Source organism: Hermetia illucens, chromosome 3 (assembly GCF_905115235.1).
Source record: "Hermetia illucens chromosome 3, iHerIll2.2.curated.20191125, whole genome shotgun sequence".
NCBI lineage: Eukaryota > Metazoa > Arthropoda > Insecta > Diptera > Stratiomyidae > Hermetia > Hermetia illucens.
The window spans coordinates 95,492,072-95,510,205 of NC_051851.1; the positions used below are offsets into that span (position 1 = coordinate 95,492,072).

Consider the following 18,134-nt stretch of genomic DNA (forward strand, 5'->3'; position numbering starts at 1 on the left):
TTCTACCATAGATATTGCCCTTATAGACTTTTCGGGTGGCATCATCCAGATCTATACGCATTAGGTGACCCACCCACCGTAACCTATTGAGCCGGATTTTATCGACAACCGGACGGTCATGTAATCGCTCATAAATTCTTCGAAGGATTCTTGTCTCAAACGCGGCCAAGAGTTCGCATTTTTTCTTGTTAAGAACCCAAGTCTGCGAAGAATACATGAGGACTGACAATATCATAGTGTTGTACGGTAAGAGCTTTGACTCTATGGTGAGACGTTTCGAGCGGAATAGTTTTTGTAAGTTGAAATAAGCTCTGTGAGCTGTCAACAGCCGTGTGCGGATGTCATCATCGTAGCTGTTCTCAGTTGAGATTTTCGACCCTAGATAGGAGAAATTATCAACGGTCTCAAAGTTGTAGTCTCCTATCTTCATTCTTCTCGTTTGACCAGTGCGGTTTGATGTTGTTGATTGGTTGGTTTTTGGTGCTGACGTTGCCACCATATACTTTGTCTTGCCTTCATTGATGTGCAGCCCAAATCTCGCGCCGCCTGCTCGATCTATATGAAGGCAGTTTGTACGTCTTGGGTGGTTCTTCCCATTATGTCGATATCGTCAGCATAGGCCAGTAGTTGAGTGGACTTAAAGAGGATTGTACCTCTTGCATTTACCTCAGCATCACTGATCACTTTCTCGAGGGTCACGTTAAAGAGGACGCATGATATCCCATCCCCTTGTCGTATAGCGTTGTTGATGTCGAATGGTCTTGAGAGTGATCCTGCTGCTTTTATCTGGCCTCGCACATCGGTCAGACTCAGCCTAGTTAGTCTTATTAATTTCGTCGGGGTGCCTAATTTTCTCCTGGCAGTGTACAGTTTTACCCTAGCTATGCTATCATAGGCGGTTTTAAAGTCGATGATGCAACTGATGTCTATATTCCAACAGTTTCCGCATCGCTTGCCGCACAGAGAAAATTTGATCTGTTGTTGGTTTGCCTGGAACGGATGGGCCAATTATGTTCTGGGCGTATAGGTCTATCCGGCCTAGCAAGATAGCGGAGAATATCTTACAGATGGTACTCAGCAACGTGATACCTCTATAATTGCTGCACTGTGTTATATTTCCCTTTTTATGTATGAGACAGATAATGCCTCGTTGCCAATCGTCAGGCATTGATTCGCTGCCCATACATTGACCACAAGGTGGTTCATCACTTGGTGTAATTGGTCGCCTCCATATTTAACCAATTCGGCTGTAATTCCATCGGCTCCTGGCGACTTATGATTTTTAAGCCGATGAATTGCACGGACTGTTTCTCCTAAATTTGGTGGTGACAGTATTTGTCCGTCGTATTCAGTTGGCGGGACCTCCAACTGGCGGATGTTCTGGTTATTCAGTAGTTCATCAAAGTACTCAACCCATCGCACTAATATGCCCATTCTATCGGAAATCAGATTTCCCTCTTTGTCTCGGCAGGATGAACATCGAGGTCTATAAGGCTTCACTTCACTTCACTTCCGCGCCTGGAGCAGTTGCTGTTTTTGGCCGTATTTATGATAACGTTCATCAGGTGAATGTGAAGATCATTTGTTGATGCTTCATCCCCAGAATCTCTGTTGACTGCCGTTATTCCGGCATCCATTTCCCTCTTATAAGTGTTGTGGAGGGCTGTGTTGTGGATGGCTTCAGTGTTAACTCTCACCTGCTTGTCAGAGGGGATTCTGGGTGAGGGAGCTCGAACGAAATAGTGATCCGAGTTTACATTGGCCCCCCTATATGCTCTGACATTCATCAAGGCTGAGAGGTGGCGGCGTTCAATCAACACGTGGTCAATTTGCTTGAAAGTGGTCCCGTCTGGAGAGGCCCTCGTATATTTGTGAACCACTTTCCGCGCAAACCAGGTACTTCCAACAACCATTTCGTGTGACAATGCTAATTGGATAATCTGCAGTCCGCTATCATTTGTATTTTGATGTAAGCTTTGAGAGCCAACGTATCGCCTGAATACGGGCTCCTTTCGTACTTGGCTGTTAAAATCCCCAAATATGATTTTGATATCATATCTGGGGCAGGCTGCGAGGGTTCATTCTACTGCCTTGTAAAAGGCATCCTTCTCAGACTCTGCAGTCTCCTCTAGGGGCTTGAACGTTAATGAGGCTTATATTTTTAAACTTGACTCGGAAGTGCAGAGTGCATAACCGTTCGCTCATGTTTTCAAAGCCGATAACAGCAGGTTCCATTTTTTTGGCTGACTACGAAACCTACTCCGAGCACATGGTTTACTGGATGGCCACTATAATATATGGTGTAGCGACTCTTCTCCAGGAAGCCGGTCCCTGTCCAACGCATCTCATGTAACGCTGTTACATCAGCCCTATATTCGAACAGGGTATCGGCTAGCTGCTTGGCAGCTCCATCTCTGTACAGAGAGCACACGTTCCATGAGAAAATGCGCAAATCGTTATTCCTTTATCGTTGTCGGGTTCGTCGTTGTGTTATCCGTCCAGTCCGAGGCTCCTGTTGTGACTTAGTAACTTCGGTTTTCCGTGTAGGGTTGTCAGTCCTACCCAACCCCCAACCTGGAGGACCAGTTGATACAATTGGTCCCGTTTTTAGGCGCGGGAGACTAGTCTTCATCCTTCGCCGTCTGCAGCTCTTCGTTAAGAAAGAGCTCCCAACTATCACCACGTGGAGGTGGAGATAGGGTTTGGTAGTAGAGCTGTTGGTGTTGGTTCAGCAGGCGTTTCCCAGGTTTTATACTCCATCGTGGGTACCAATCCACGTTTCGCCCTGGCACCTATACTACCCTTTGACCTTCACGTACATTGATTGCTAGATATAAATGCAGCAAATGTTCACCCAAATGTTTTTGTATAAGAAATACACAAAGCCTTTCACACCTGAAGTGACCAGCTTTCAGTATTCCGACTTGTTTTTTTAGATTATCCAAGGATTAAATTAACAAATGTTTATGCACGAAGTACCCAATACTTCCACCGGGAAATGTAAAATTCAGAAAATTTTCCATTGTGCGTTTTTTCTGGCCGCTGGGTTCTTGTTTTCACGAAGAAGATTGAAGTTCCTGGGCTGGGTAGCAGTGGGTTCTTTGGATCATTCCATGGTGCGAGAAGCGATCTCTTGGGCAATATTATAATCAGGTCACCTTTCAAAGGTTTCTATCACTCCCGTCTCATTAGAAGACTCATGCAAATGAATAAAACATTGAATATTTGTTTTCTTTTTTCAATTATTATTTTTATTTTTCTCTATAGCATTTACATAATAATAATAATAGCATGACATTAATCTAAATTGATTTGTTCTTGTTACCTTCCTTTTCATTTAATGCTATTTTCTAATTGTTTTATTTTTTCTTCTTACTCTGGTTTTTAAAAGTTTCTTTTTTATTTATATTCTCTTTTTAATTACCATTAAATATTACTCGAGGATTGTCTGAAAAAATTCATTTCATTATCAGTGATTTTTTTTTGTTATTTATATTTAATTTTTTAAGATTTGTTGTTTTTCTTTTCTTTTGTTTTGTCCACAATTCACACCTTATTTGCGCTTCTACTGATCTTGATTTCTTGGCTACATATTAAATAACCGTTTTGTTTCAGTGTTTGTTTTAAAATATTCTGCATATACGTTAAGTAATGATTTCTTAAAAATAGATATTTTCCGTATGTTGATTTGTTAGGTTTTTGTTTGCGTGTAGATTTCTTTATCAATTGGTTTTTATATTTATTTATATTTAGGTTGATTGACTTCATATCTGCCCATCGTATATCGATGCACAAATAAGTTGATTGTGTTTAAATTGTTTTCTCTTGATATTTTTTCCTAAATAACAAAACATAAATATAATCAACTCTTGTTTTTTTATTTAATATTTGCATGTTTTTATCTTTTAGTACCATTTTAATCTTTATCTTTTATTTATATTTAATTTTCTTGTTAATAAAAATATTTAACTGTCTTCACAATAAAAATAATCTAAATATATTCAGTTCGAACATTTGAGCTACACGGAAAACAAATAGATAAATAATTGATTATAACAATGGTTTTCCTTTGTTCTCTTAATATAAATATTTGCTTACTTGCATTTGCATTGTTTTTGTTTGCTTGCTTTACACCGATTTTATATAATTTTTACATGTGAAATACTTTAGCGATTACGGTTTAGAGATTAAGAAGGTGAAGCTACTCATTTATAGAGTGGATTTATGAAATATTACTTGTGTAAAGATATCGTGAGAATATGAAAAATACGTTAGTTAGGTAAATAGTTGGCGAGTCCTGGTACTTTCTGTTTTCTGATTGATTACATAATGCGCGCCGCTTGGGGAGGAGGTAATCATAGGTTTGCTGGTGGTTCTGGAGTAATTTGAATGCCACCCGTTCATAATCAAGATAGAAAATGTTTGATATGTATGGTATTGTAATTATATATGTGGGTGAAGAAACCTTGCTATTGTGGACGCGGATGGAAGGACTTCATTGGATTGCCGTCTGCTATCAACATTACCATTACCTAATGAGCACTCCGGCTGATTGCACTACATTAGGTTGCAGTTTGCTCCTCCTAATTAGAAAGGGCACTTGGATAACACTTCTGTCAATTTCCGGATAATTGAAATCATTACTACTTTCTGAATAATAAATACACACGAGTACATAGGGAATCACTACTCCATTGAATTTCAATAAACGATGAACGACTAACATGCAACAGGACAATTTATTATAAACGCAGATTGGTGTGGCTTAATATATTTTACGGACAATACACTACTGCAAAGGACATCGTGGCCAAATACCACTATATAAAGTAAAACGGTTTAATTACTATGAGGTAAATTAAATTCCACATGCATTTCCGGACTGGGATGTGTGGACTTATCTTACTTGCTTATGGGTTCCGCTCTTTATATTATAAATTACAATAAAAATAAATGTTTCGAATGGAATTGAAACATTACGGACTACGATGGTCGTATTTCAGCACCATTTGGACCGAATGTATTGAGCCGTGTTCGAGTTTTTATGACAATATACATACAGTGGCCTTGAAAAAAAGGATGTAGATGGGAATTAAGCGGGGGAGCCTTATAATTATTGAAAGTTTTCTGCTAGGATGTGGATTTGACCCAACAAAAAAGGAAAAAATGGTCCCTCCTCTTGTTGGAGAAAATCTATCATCCTCGACAAATATGTATGTCCCATATTTCGGGAACTAGTTTCTTTCAGTCTCAATGCAAATTAATCCATGTTTGCGAAGGAAGCATGTACTGACAATGCATAACGTCATTATGTGTCCTTTCGCAAGTTTTTTCATGAGTAGAGCTTGTAATAATGCAATAATCGTGACATTGAAGAGGAAAACTTCCACAAATAAAGGACTCATTTTTTTTGTTAGCTAGTTTTGCATATTTACCCGACAGAACGCTATCTTCTGGAAGGAGTCCTGTGCACATGTATTCTAAACAAAGAACAGAAAACTACCAACACATCGATCCCAGCATTTAGTATATATCTACTACTATATGAAAATTTGATAGCGAAAGATTGCGGTATGAGTACAGTACGATAGAATACACAGAACGAAGTCAATTAGCAACTAGAATTTAGCGATTTTAGCACGAATAAAAGCAGATTAAGATTTATGTAGAAATGCAGGAGTAGCAGTAATATCCTATAAATGCTTGAGTGTGTTCGTACTATAGAAACTGAAATTACTCAATTTCACAACTGGTTGTCATCACCATCGTCATCGCCATTGTTACGGCCCGTTTTTACTTTTTACTACTAACGTGTTTATAATTTATTCTAGGCAATACACTGCAAATGTGTATGAAAATTTACTAGCGTCAATTAGATCCTTAATTAGTCGCGCGTCGAGAGCCCCTTGAAAGGCGCTAGTTTTAAGTGTATATATTTTCTAAAAAATTCCTTTTTGCTCCTTCTTTTACTTTCTGACTATGTAACTTTTGTAACTTAATTTCACAGATTCCGAATGGGGATTTTTCCTTTGTAAACCTATGATTGAGTTGTTCAGAATCTATTCGCATGAAATCACAATACGAAGTCGAAATGTTCACGTTTGGTAGCGTAATAAATTCTTGTTTTATAGTTTGTCTCGTTTTCGCCTTATTTTTAAAGTTAGAGTCGTTAAAATAGAAATAGAACTCAATGACTAAATTAAAGATAAAATGAAACCAAAAAATAATTAAATATATTCAATTCTAAAGTAAGGAAAATCAAAATGTGAGATATATTCCTTTCGTAGTGTTACTAATTGTGCACAGCATGTTTTCAAATTAAATATACATTTCCGAGCAATAGTCAATTGTTAAGGGGAGTGGCCTCCATGAGTTTTCATCGGGTTTCAAGAGGGTGACAACATGAACGTGTAGTAGTCAAACCATGTGGAATTGCATGGAGTTTGTTTGTTTTTAGTATTTTAAGTATACGGAGTGAATAACTGCGAATGAGATCCACCATGACGCTATCCGGGGCATGAACTTTTAAATATTACTGAAAATATTTGAAGAGCCAAAAACAGTGCGGAAAATTGAAGGGACCACCCTACCAGGTGTAGAATTTTTAATATATAAAATTGTGCGGTGGAGCAGATGAACTTGCCCCATGATATCCGAGGGGGTTGGTTGACGTAGCGACGGAAATTATCGCCAAGCCGACTCATTTCTATTTCTATCTAGGATGCAACTACTTGTGAAGTAGATTGCTGACTGATTCTATGCCGACTGCCTGATTTCTAGCAATACTCTGACGCAATGCTTTATGTAAGGTTATTCATCATAACCTTCCAGTCAAATCTAGGCTTATCACAGAGACGTGGTCTGCCAGTATGAACCACACGGAGACGATAATTCTGCTTACTCCATGTATTGGTGCTGGAAAGTTTCCAGTAGTCACCATATATCATACAATAAACCTGTCATTGTGATAGACGCTTTACCTTTCGATGTTGCTCTCTCTCATGATGGCAATATTGCACGGAAATATGTGCAGGGGAAGGGGGAATTGTGAACCATTTCCTCGAGTAATTAAAGAAATTTGGCTTATGTGAGTCGGGGCTATGTAACTAAATTCCATTTAGTTCCTCCAAATGTCGTGGGACTCTCACAGTCTGCCTCAAACCAGAAACCAGAAGAACGCCATTCTGCATACGGGTTTGATGTTGCCAGGAATTCCTAATACGTCGATTTGATAACCTATCACAGACCAAATTACGAAAAGTAGATATTTTTTTTATAGGTGAGACCATTGAAGCCTAACTGTCTAGTACTTGGTCCCCATAGCAGGCACTATTTAGACTATGTTGTTTTTAGAACGTGACATACATAAGCTCACTTAATTCCTGCAATTAGTCTTCTCTAAATTCCAGACCATGCATCACTTAATAATGTAGAAGCGGCTTAATAAACATTTGCGTAGGGTACCGGGATGAGGAAATATTTCGAATGATTGTAGGCAGGACAAACTCTTATATGTGATGCAATAATTCTCACAGGGAGGGACAAACACAATTCGTACTATGAGAAACGATAATTCCCACGATAAAAAGAAGGATGCAATCGCGAAGTTTACCAGACAACAATTCGACATTCTACGATGAGAAATGCTAAGGCATAAAGCTCAGAACCAGAATTTTGATACTTTTGGCTTCTCAAAAAACCATTTGAAGGACTGAGTTTCAATGGTGGAGGCGTTTGTGCTTTAGTAATTACATGAGCAACCATAGAATTTTTACCGCGAAGGGTTTAAAAGATTCCCAATTGGTGGTTTTCTCAGGAGCCCGGAACACAAATAAAAATAATTTTCTCACCGATCCCATATAATTTTCATCTTGGGCCCGAACTTAGATGAACTTTATGAAGTAAATCTGCTCAAATTAAATTCATAACAGTATATTACTAATTTTAGCAACTGACTGATGAAAACTGCTCTTGAATTTATCTCAGGAGCTCCAAATTTTGTAATGATGATGATCTTCAGCGGCAGATCCCAAAATTGAAATGAACGTGGTTTCTGGACGCGCCACACGAAACGCTAGGCCACACATTGAAAGTGCAAGCACTGAGAATTTGTTAGTAATTATGAAGTAGTAGGGAAGACAAAACTATGTATTTTCCGTCGTAGCGTGACCATTGATCAACCTCCTTCTTTATAAAGACCTAGAGTTAAAGTATAATAATAATGATAATTGGGGCAAGAGTGCAGTTGGATTTGGGCCTTGGAGCGTGTTAGAATACATCATTCAATACCGTTACAGTACACTACAGGACGACAGTAGGCTATTAGCATTGCCTTCACCCGTGATTATTAGCCTGATATGGGTCAAGTACTCATTCTTTTCTGAATCGACTGGCATCCGATATCTAGTCCCCACACAAACGCCTCTGTCACCAGTGAGAATTCAACCATGACCTGCCACTGTGACATCCCAGCAATCTAATCATGAAGTCATCTAGAAAACTTACAGGTTACAATATGGTGTGCAATTTTCGCACTTACCTTCATATGAATTCATTTTTTCCGATAGTAAATTTGACAAAACTGTAACTGTAGTTTTAGATAAAAGTGTGGAGATGATAGATGACCTTTCTTGTGAGGAACTATAGAATACTTTATTTGTGATTCCACCGGGACTAGTTTACAGCTCATACTGTTAATGTGTCCATGGATGCAGCGGAACAGTTGCTTTGAGAAAAAAACATATCCCGGCACAATACCATCGTAACATTGGTCACCAGATTTGATCTGTGTGACATTTTCTTATGAAGATACTCAGAATTCATCATTTACAAAACAAATCTCTTCTGTCGAAATTAGCAGGCTTTCCCAGTCGCTATGTAATCGTATTTTTGAAAATATACATGCTGTGGGGGTGTGTCAGTCCCAAGAACGGCCTTTGCTTTTTCAAAATCGAATAAATCGAATTTTTTTTGTTTGAGTCAAACAAAATATGTTAGGGAACTCGAAAGACAAGATTGGAGACGAACTTGATTTCCGTCTTTGACTTCACTGAGCCAATAAAATTTATGGAAAAAAGTCAGTAACGCTCTTCAGAGCCCTGGACACAAAATGTGTGTTAACTATGGTTTATACGCATATCAGGAGGATAATTATATTCGTTCTATAGTCAACAAAATCAAAATGCTGAGGGGTACCATTGTTTTAGATTATGGCTTAATACTCAACATTCAAAAAAACTTCATATTAATGGTGGGTTGGCATAGTTGCCAATGTCTACGCCTTTCTTCTTGATTCAGCTTCCTACAATACTCCGTAAGAATTCAGTACTCTGGGCCAGGAGGTGGACCGACGACCCATTCGTCCTTCGTTGCCGGATGATGAGTTCCACTTCTAGCATAGCAAACAATGAAATTATTCCCATTTCTTAAGGTGTGACATTTCCACTGCAACTTTCCCTTTTTCAATCGATACGCCGAACCTGTAGACCAGAGCAGATACTCGATCAAGATTGTGTCGAGCTTGGAAGCTCCGATGACGGATATTGTCTGAGACAAAGATACTGCGATGACATGTTATAGAGAATCATTGATGATGGATTAGAGCTTTCAAGTGATATGTTCATATCTTGGAAGTATTTCTATCATCATAAATTGTATATAACTGCAAAATTTACGATCAGTTTGTATGTCAGGATTGCTTCATTTTACGAAATTTCGGCAAAATAAGCATGCATGCATTTAGTACTCAGAATATTTCTCATAAAATAACCAACTGAAGAGCAAACTCAAAGCGTATTGAACAAATATTGAGATCAGCAATCAACCTGGATGAAAATCAAAAATACAAAAATAAAAATCACTTTTATTTTTCCAACCTCAATTATTTTTCCTTTCATTTATTATCATTATATTTATGTTTTGTTGTTGTGTGGTAAAATTAAACTTAACTCTTATTTCGTTCTCTCCTATCATGTTGTGTTCATCTAAGAAATATAGTAGAATATAAATTCTATAGTAATAGTAATACGAGTCGTCATCGTTTGTATTTCATAATAATAAAAATATTTTTTTTAGATATTCAATATAATAAAAGTAATAATAGTGATAAAAAACATTTGTGTGATTTATAATCTTAACTGGGGCATTCTTAAAAAGCATATTACATACATGAGATAATTTTAAAATCATAAACCATATACAAACATGATGTACGCGATTAATGAAGAAATTGTAGTAATAAAGCAAAAGTGCTCAAGGGGCGAGAAAATAAGATAAGGTGTAGTCGAGTCAAAGGCGTTTGTACAAGAAAACATAAAGGAAAAATATCAAGTTTAATTCTTTTATGAACAAATAATCAATTAACATAATTTTGCGCAACCTATAAGGTCGTGACAATTATTTGATTTTTACGCAATTTTGATTGAATTTCACAAAAAACACTCAACTCAAAGCCTATTCTCTCGTCCGCACTTACTTTTAAGCATGTTTGCAAGCACGATAATAGTTTGATGCCTTCTAATTATATTTAGCTACCGCGTTTGCTATTTCATTCTTTTCCATACATTTACATAATGTTCTGCTTTTGAAATTTGCGTATTAATATTTTTGTCTTCGTTTCTTAAATATCCTCTGTTGCGTTTTATCTTTTTTTGTCTAATTGAATCGCATGTTAGAGGCTTAGTTATGATCTGATGATGAGAGGTTTCGGATTGTATGGTTTATCTTGAATTTAATTTGTTTCTAGATGGTTTTCAATAAGCCTTAGATTCTTAGATTAGCGTAGAACAATTGTGTAAAATATAAGAGGAAAAAGTTTGAATTGTTTCTTCTTTCAAAAATAAGTTTCTTTTTTCATTTTACTTCTCAATATTTAAATAATTTTTTTTATATTTCTCTTATCACGTTTTATGATATACATGTATATATATATTTCTTAATTTTTTCACAAAATGATTAACGTTTTGGACCCTTTTTTCAAATGATTCTCACCAAAGTCTTTCGACTTGGCTTTTCAATTGCAAAGTTAAGCTTGGTTTCGTGTGAAAGAAAATGAGAATCAACGAAATTTGACACAGGGAGAATAGGGGAACTGCAAAAAGTGAATGGTAACCGACTAATACACTTTTTCCAAATGACGAGCAATCAAGTACTTTTAAAAAAAAACGAAAAATTTAGGCCACTTATTTCAAATTCAGGTTTATTTCACTCCCTAGGCATGCAATTTCTGTGCCTCTTTTCAACAGATTTTAAGTAAAAGGAAGAGCCACGTTCGAGAGACGAATTCTCCAAAGAATTTTTGGTCCTCTAGAAGAGGATGGACGATTTTGTAGCTCATACAACGAAGAGATTTATGAGCGACATCACTACCAGTTGCTGTATGCAGTTGAATAGGCTGGTGGACGGCTCACTTAATCCGTATGGGTGAAGTTGATCCAGCCGGAAAGTCTATATGGATAATATCTGTTGTCGAATAAGAAGACGGGGCAGACCCAATCTCAGTTGGAGCAACGGCATAAGTCAGGATCCCAGACATTTGCTAGGGATATCGAATTGGTGGACTTTGGTGCAAACCACGAATGTTTGGAGTTCGTTATTAAAGCAGGACAGACCGGACCTTGCCTGTTGTTCCGTTAATAATGATGGAAAGGATAGACATCATGATATTTTCGAGGCAGTTCTTGTAGATAATGTTTTTCTTCTTGAGCTTGTCCCGTTCCTGTGAACTTATCAATTGCGCAACATTAGGTGTTGTTGATTAGGACTAACTACATATAATAGGCCCACGGCGCCTTAAGTTTTTCATGACTGTATGGAAATGTACCGAGTGACCTATATTGATTCGCTCAAACTTAAGCTCCCGGGTTCAGATGGTACGATCTTATGGAAGGAGGGGTTATGTTGTTTGAGATTTTAAATTGTTTTGTCATCCTGTATTATACGATGGTGAAATTTGAATATTAAGATTCGTCCCGCTATGCTTGTTTGAGAAATCATGGCAAATACCCCAAAACAAACTAGAAATGAAACTACACCATCTATGGCCATTTGTGAAAACTTGAACGGTGTCTTAAGTTCATCGATTGAAGTTTCTGACTGGTAAGCTAAGTTCACTTCCTTAGGGCGAATGAAGGATATCTTATAAGGTGCCTTACGTCCATTATAGTTAGAGCTGTAGGCTATAAGGTTACCCAGTAACTAATTTTTTTGACAGAAATTTTAGAAATGTGAAAATGTATCCTGACGCCCATATATATTTTTGTCCTACTATAAATTAGTCAATTTAAACAGTGGCAACATTCACAGTTGACAAAGGGAACACAATTGACCAAATATGTAATTTATGCACTCGTGGGTACGGATTTGAGAATGAATTTGATAAACTTATCTGTACACGTCATAGGCTCCAAATAAGGACATCTTCACAAATCTTCGCGAAATCCTACTGGTAAGACCAAAATGGAAAAACAATTTCTGTAGCCATCCATACAGTCAAAAGTTGCTATAGAAGCCTTCACGTATTTACTAATGTGTGGGCAAAAAAGTACGGATGTCACCAATATATTGGCTACTCTGTGCGGCTGATCAATTATAGCTAATTTAAGTTTCAATATATCTAGCTCATACTCATGGCCAGAGCAATTTGAAGTCATGTGTATTCGTGTCGATTGGATTGCTTTACGCTTGCTTGGGCACAAGAAAATACTAACCCCGACTGAAGTGACATGTTTTTCTTCCGAGAAAATTTCTTTTTGTGGTTCTGTGGCGGTACCACTTGCTTGCGCACTTTCAATCATGCATCTGGGAAGCTGCTTCTCATCAAAGGGTTGGTTGAAATTTAAACGAAAGCATTGTTATCGATTGCCAGATGGCAATCCGTTACAAAAAAGCGAGAACTGGATTTGGCAGAATGACATCAAAAATCGTGACCGGCTCTGCACAGAATGTAAGCAGATTACGCCGGATTGGCCTGCACAATCATGCTAATTCAAAAATTGTATGCATTTGCAAGTTGCTTCTCTCGCCAAGCGATTATCGGCGCAGGTGGAGTTTGGACTCTTCAGTAATACCACTGCACAGTTCCTCGGAACACCTCTCATATATGCAAATATGAAAAAAAACGATTGTTGAACAATTTTGTATAACTTTTTCAATTGACTGACTATATGTTAAGGTTTAAGGAATATCGAAGTACTGAAGAAACACAGCAATAGGCAACTGGAACGAGCATTCTAAAATCAACGCATGGGGGTTGGTCGAAGTAGCTAAGCATTGACTGCCGTCCAAATTGAATAAAATAGAAATCAATTACCGTTTAGTAACTGAATAGAATTGGAAGAGATCGTTCAAAGTGTTCTCCTCAAACTTATTTTCAACAATCATTGGCAATTATTGGTGCAGTCAATATAATTGTGTTGATATATCAAAACAAAACGGCAATCCCCCAGTGAAAATGAACAAGTAGGGTGTAATCTTGCACTTTTTGAAACAATTTACATATAAATAAAACGTATAAAAAACTAATGGTGTATTGATAATTTCTCTCATCTTGAGGTCTTTGACACATTTATATATGTATATATGGTGAGAGTATTGGAAATGAAATTTCTTAAACACTGAATAAGATGCAGACATTGCAGTGGTTAAATGCATGCTTCGAATGAGTGCCCGAACAAGGCCTGATTCTCAAAATCAGTGCACAAAATCGAACTTAAAAAATTACCCGATAAAAACCGAATTGAAGCTCTTAAGGTCACACTTTTTCCTCTTGTTTGCTTGATATTTATTTGAATGTTCCATCTTCAACCATCCTGTTCTGACATAGTTTCATTAAATATACATAGACTGCTTTTCCCTTTTTACTTTACTCTCCACATTCCCTCTTCCTTCTTTTGATAAAACACCGACTAGTCTTATACTATACAAAAACTGGTCACTACGTCTGTATGTAAGGGAATACACATTTCAACAAAAATAATTATCAACTGGGAAATTTAAACATAAACACAAATTCGAGGAATAAAAACTTAAATTGCTGCCGATTTTAGCAAACATTCTGTAAACTACGAAAAACTTTCTTAGGTCAAATGTATCTCATAGTTTGATATCGATATTCTACTTCACCGTCAGATCATGAATCAATAATAATACTCATACGCGAACGAAATATATTTCAATAGCTACCTTAAGGGGAAAACACAAAAAAAACATCTTTCTCTTCCGTCCATTAATTACATATTAACGATAACACTAGAAATATAGTAATAAAATTGTAAAATTGAATAAAAATCATATCATTTTGATTTGTTGTTTTTTCACTTCATTTCTAAACTAATTTATATTTTTTATTTATAAACCTTAAAAGAGAAGTTCAAAACTTTGTCTTTGTGTCCTTTTGCGAATATGCAATAAGAAATCTAAGTAGTAGTGATAACGATACAAATATACGAATATTATTTTATAGAACAGAAATACAATAAAAAAAGTTTTAGCTAACTAGGTGCACGTTTTCGAATCTTTTGTGTTGGATAATGCTGCAGATTTGTTTGTTTGTGTCTTAGTTGTTTATCTTTCAGTTCTATTGTTACCTTCTATTGTACATAAGTGCGTTATGTGGAAAGAAAGCCGTCCAATCTTGGAATTGAAGTACGTGGAATAATTTTGAAGTTGACCCGCTCATTCCACGTTCCCTGGTTCGCAGTTCTCTTCCCACATGTCCCGTACTTAAATAAATATTGTAGAGTCGAATATATGATTGTTATTATAGCTTATTTATTGTTGCAGCCCTCACGGCTGGATGATGATATTTGTTGAAACTTTCAAGTTGTTCACATGCCTCTTTTGTCCGTTATAGATTTTAGTTTTTGAACTTGGGCTTTTTGTGTTATTTATATGATTTTTATCAAGTTTTAATGGTAAATTCATTTGTTTGTTGCAAAGTTATAAAGTTTGTGGGGTTTTGTGACTACGAGTTAAATTTATTTGCTTTCTATTTCTTCATTTTCTAAGCGTTAGATATGCTTTGTGAGAGTAGAGGTGGTGAAGAGAATAGTATCACGTGCTTCTGTGTTTGTGTCTCTCGGTTGTCCTTAATTTAGTTTCCTTTCTTGAGGAGATTAAATGATTTGCGAATCGTTGGGTTTCTTCTGTATTCTCCTCTGGTTTTTGTTAGGGTTGTTCTTCTTTCCCAGCTAAAATTCTTCTTTTCGTAATAACTAGTTTTATAATTATAATTAGATAAGTTCAATGATTAAATCATCACATTCCTATTAGGTATATTTTTATATACGATTGTGTAACTCCTAACATTTTCTTTTACTTTTTAGATCTCTCTTAATTAACTTAATTCCATTTTTATATATAAGATTTGTTGATTTTCTCCGTTCTTTCATAAAAATCTTCAAAAACATCTCCATTATTGTTTATTTGTATTTGCTTGACCCAGTTGCTTTCATGTATTCCATTCTCGTTTAGATTTCTTTGAAAGATTGTGGTTTGTCACTTCATCAATTTTTGTGTTTTTGTTGTATTTGAGACTAAGAGCGTTTGTGTGTCCGAGTGTGTCATTTCACTCAACTCTTCTAAAATATTAGCTGCGTTTATTTATACATACTCAAAGAACGTTAAATTTAAACTTTAATAATAATAATGTCTTCTTATTTACTTTAGGCTTAATCAATTATCATCTTGCTGTTGCTGTAGGTATCTTGTTGCGCATTACTTAAGTTTGGTGTGCGCGGGTGACAGTTTTCGCCACTTTGAAATTACTGTTTTTTTCTCTGCTACCTGTTTTCCTATGTAGACTTCCTTATACACAATAACATACATTCGATATCACTGTTTTTAAATGTTTGATTTCGAGAAGCTTACGCGTAAGTGATTTGATTCGGATAATTGATGATTGTGCATTTTGATGAGAGCCAGGACTGCTTCTTCGACCGACGAAAGTTGAAGTAAAGCCATTTTGCGATCTTTCCTGTAATTGTAAAAATGAACTTGGTAGGGATCCATGGAAATTATAACGTCTTTGGATGAATTCGGGGTACTTACGGGAAAAATTTGAATGCCTTTACTTCAAATCCATTTTTAGTGAATGCTTCTTTGATATCTTCTTCGGAACAGGATGATCTATGGAAAATATGAAGAAAGAGGTTAATGGAGTAACTTCTCGAATGTTTTATAAATAAGGGGAATAATTGCCGATAATCAAATTTTTATTTTACGATTTATCAAACAGTAATACCAAAACATTTTTTTTTATTTTGAAGTGTAAGTAGGTTCTGCTAGGGGGTGGCAAAAGTAAAGTCGGTTTTTAGGTAACCCAATACCCAAGGTGCCACATCCTATCATATCAGTTCCTCCTCTTGTGGAAGAAGTCGCTAGTCACCGTAATATGCGGATACGGACTGTTCCTAGAAGCAGAAGAGAAATAACTTCGGCAATAAATGCACTCAAACTGAGTAAAGGCGCTGAACTTGACGATCTCGGAGTTATTTATCGTTGCATCTGCACTCCCAGCAGATCTGCTGATTCCAATCGTACTTAAATCTTGGGAATCCCAGACCTTTCCCAGAGAGTGGAAGAAGGGATGACCGTGAAGGTCCTTAAGAAGGGGACCCGTTTTGAGTGTGAAAATGGGTATCTGCGTGCTCTCTACCGTCGCAAAGATAATAGCTAAAATAAGTCTGGAACACATCAAAGATTATCTCGAAAGCTTGATCAACAGAGAGTGCAGCCTGGTTTCCGATCTGAATACTCCTCCATTGACCACAAGAGCACCCTACGGACCACTTTGGAACGGTGCGGGGAGTTTAGATCTTCGCTGCACTTGTTCTTCTATTGATTTCGAGAAAGCTTCTGATAGTGCGAAAAGGCAGTGTATCTGGAGGGCACTACGCAGGAGAGGCATTCCGGAGAAACTAATAGCTATTATTAAAGCGACATATGATGGCACAAAATGCGCGTGCTGCACCGCGGCAAAATCTCGGAGGATTTTGAAGTCCACATCGGAGTTCACCGGGTCATGAAGAGGCCAAAGGGAGGCCACTAGAGTGGGACTGACGATAAGCGCACTCTCCCTATCTGCATTAGTGGGCAGAGCATCGAAAGCGTCGACCAATTTGTATATCTAGGAAGCGTGGTTTCTGAGGGCTTTGCACCGAACTGGATGTTGCCCGACGCATTAACAATGGCATATCCGCTTTCGCTGACTTATCTAAAATCTGGAAATGCAGATCAAATCAACAACAAGATCAAGTTGAGACTGCTCTTTGCTAATGTTCTTTCGGTGTTGCTATATGGGAGTAGCACATGGAAAGTGAGCTCCACTGATACCCAAAATCTCGAAACTTTCGTTAATATCTGTCTGCGTCGTATCATCGCAGTACGAACAACTTGGTCGGCGTACAAGCCCGCCACTCGTACACACTGTGATGGGAAGATGAAAGTGGTAGTGGATAGGTTACACTTTAAAAAGAAACAGCAATTGCATTGCAGCCTATGCCATGCAGTGGAATCCACTCTGCCAAGATGACCGAAGAGGGGGTCGCCCCGAGGGCACTTGACGCAGAACAGTAGAGGAGGAGTACCAGCTTCACGGGAAGTTGGGGGGTGTGCAGAAGGGCAACCACGAACGATGGCGCATATGTGTAGTTGACGCCCTATACCCCACCAAGGGGTGAATGGCAGCCATATAATACGGAGCTTAAAACTCGCGACGTTAAATTCAGGCTTAAAAGCGATTACAGGGAATAGATTTGTATTTATTCACTAGAACATGAAAAGAGAGTATACTTTAATGTTTTGTGTTTTAATTTGTTACGAAACGCCACGTTAGGCATAGAGCACCCGTTTTTCTTCCAATATTACAACAATTCCTAGTACACTTCCTTCCCAGCACGAGAATGGTTATCGTATAGTGCCCTATGTCGACTCTATAAGCCACCGCAAACGGTAAACCTCAACCTGCTTGAACATCTGTATAATATACATTCTCAAAAAATGATTTCCGGAAAGCATCGTAGGAAGCCGGAAACGAAATTCTCCCGATGTGATTCAATAGCTTTAAGAAGAAAGCTCAGTTTGGTTGGTTTTTAATTAGTATCAGTTCAGTTTTGTGTCTGTCTGTCTATCACATG

The 18,134-nt window shown here is 37.4% G+C and overlaps 1 protein-coding gene across 9 annotated transcripts in view; it reads right to left on the reverse strand.

Annotated features, from left to right (window-relative positions):
• Nucleotides 1-3,224: 3,224 nt before the first annotated feature.
• The window catches only part of LOC119651223 (polypyrimidine tract-binding protein 1), a 602,545-nt gene continuing 587,635 nt past the window's right edge, over nt 3,225-18,134 (reverse strand). For all 9 annotated transcript variants that reach the window (XM_038054679.1, XM_038054678.1, XM_038054685.1 and 6 more), the window contains 2 exons: nt 16,048-16,125; nt 3,225-15,973 (listed from right to left, as the gene is read on the reverse strand). In XM_038054679.1, the coding sequence (XP_037910607.1) occupies nt 15,841-15,973; nt 16,048-16,125 (211 nt within the window). In that variant the 3' untranslated portion in view covers nt 3,225-15,840. The remainder of the gene's footprint in view (nt 15,974-16,047; nt 16,126-18,134) is intronic.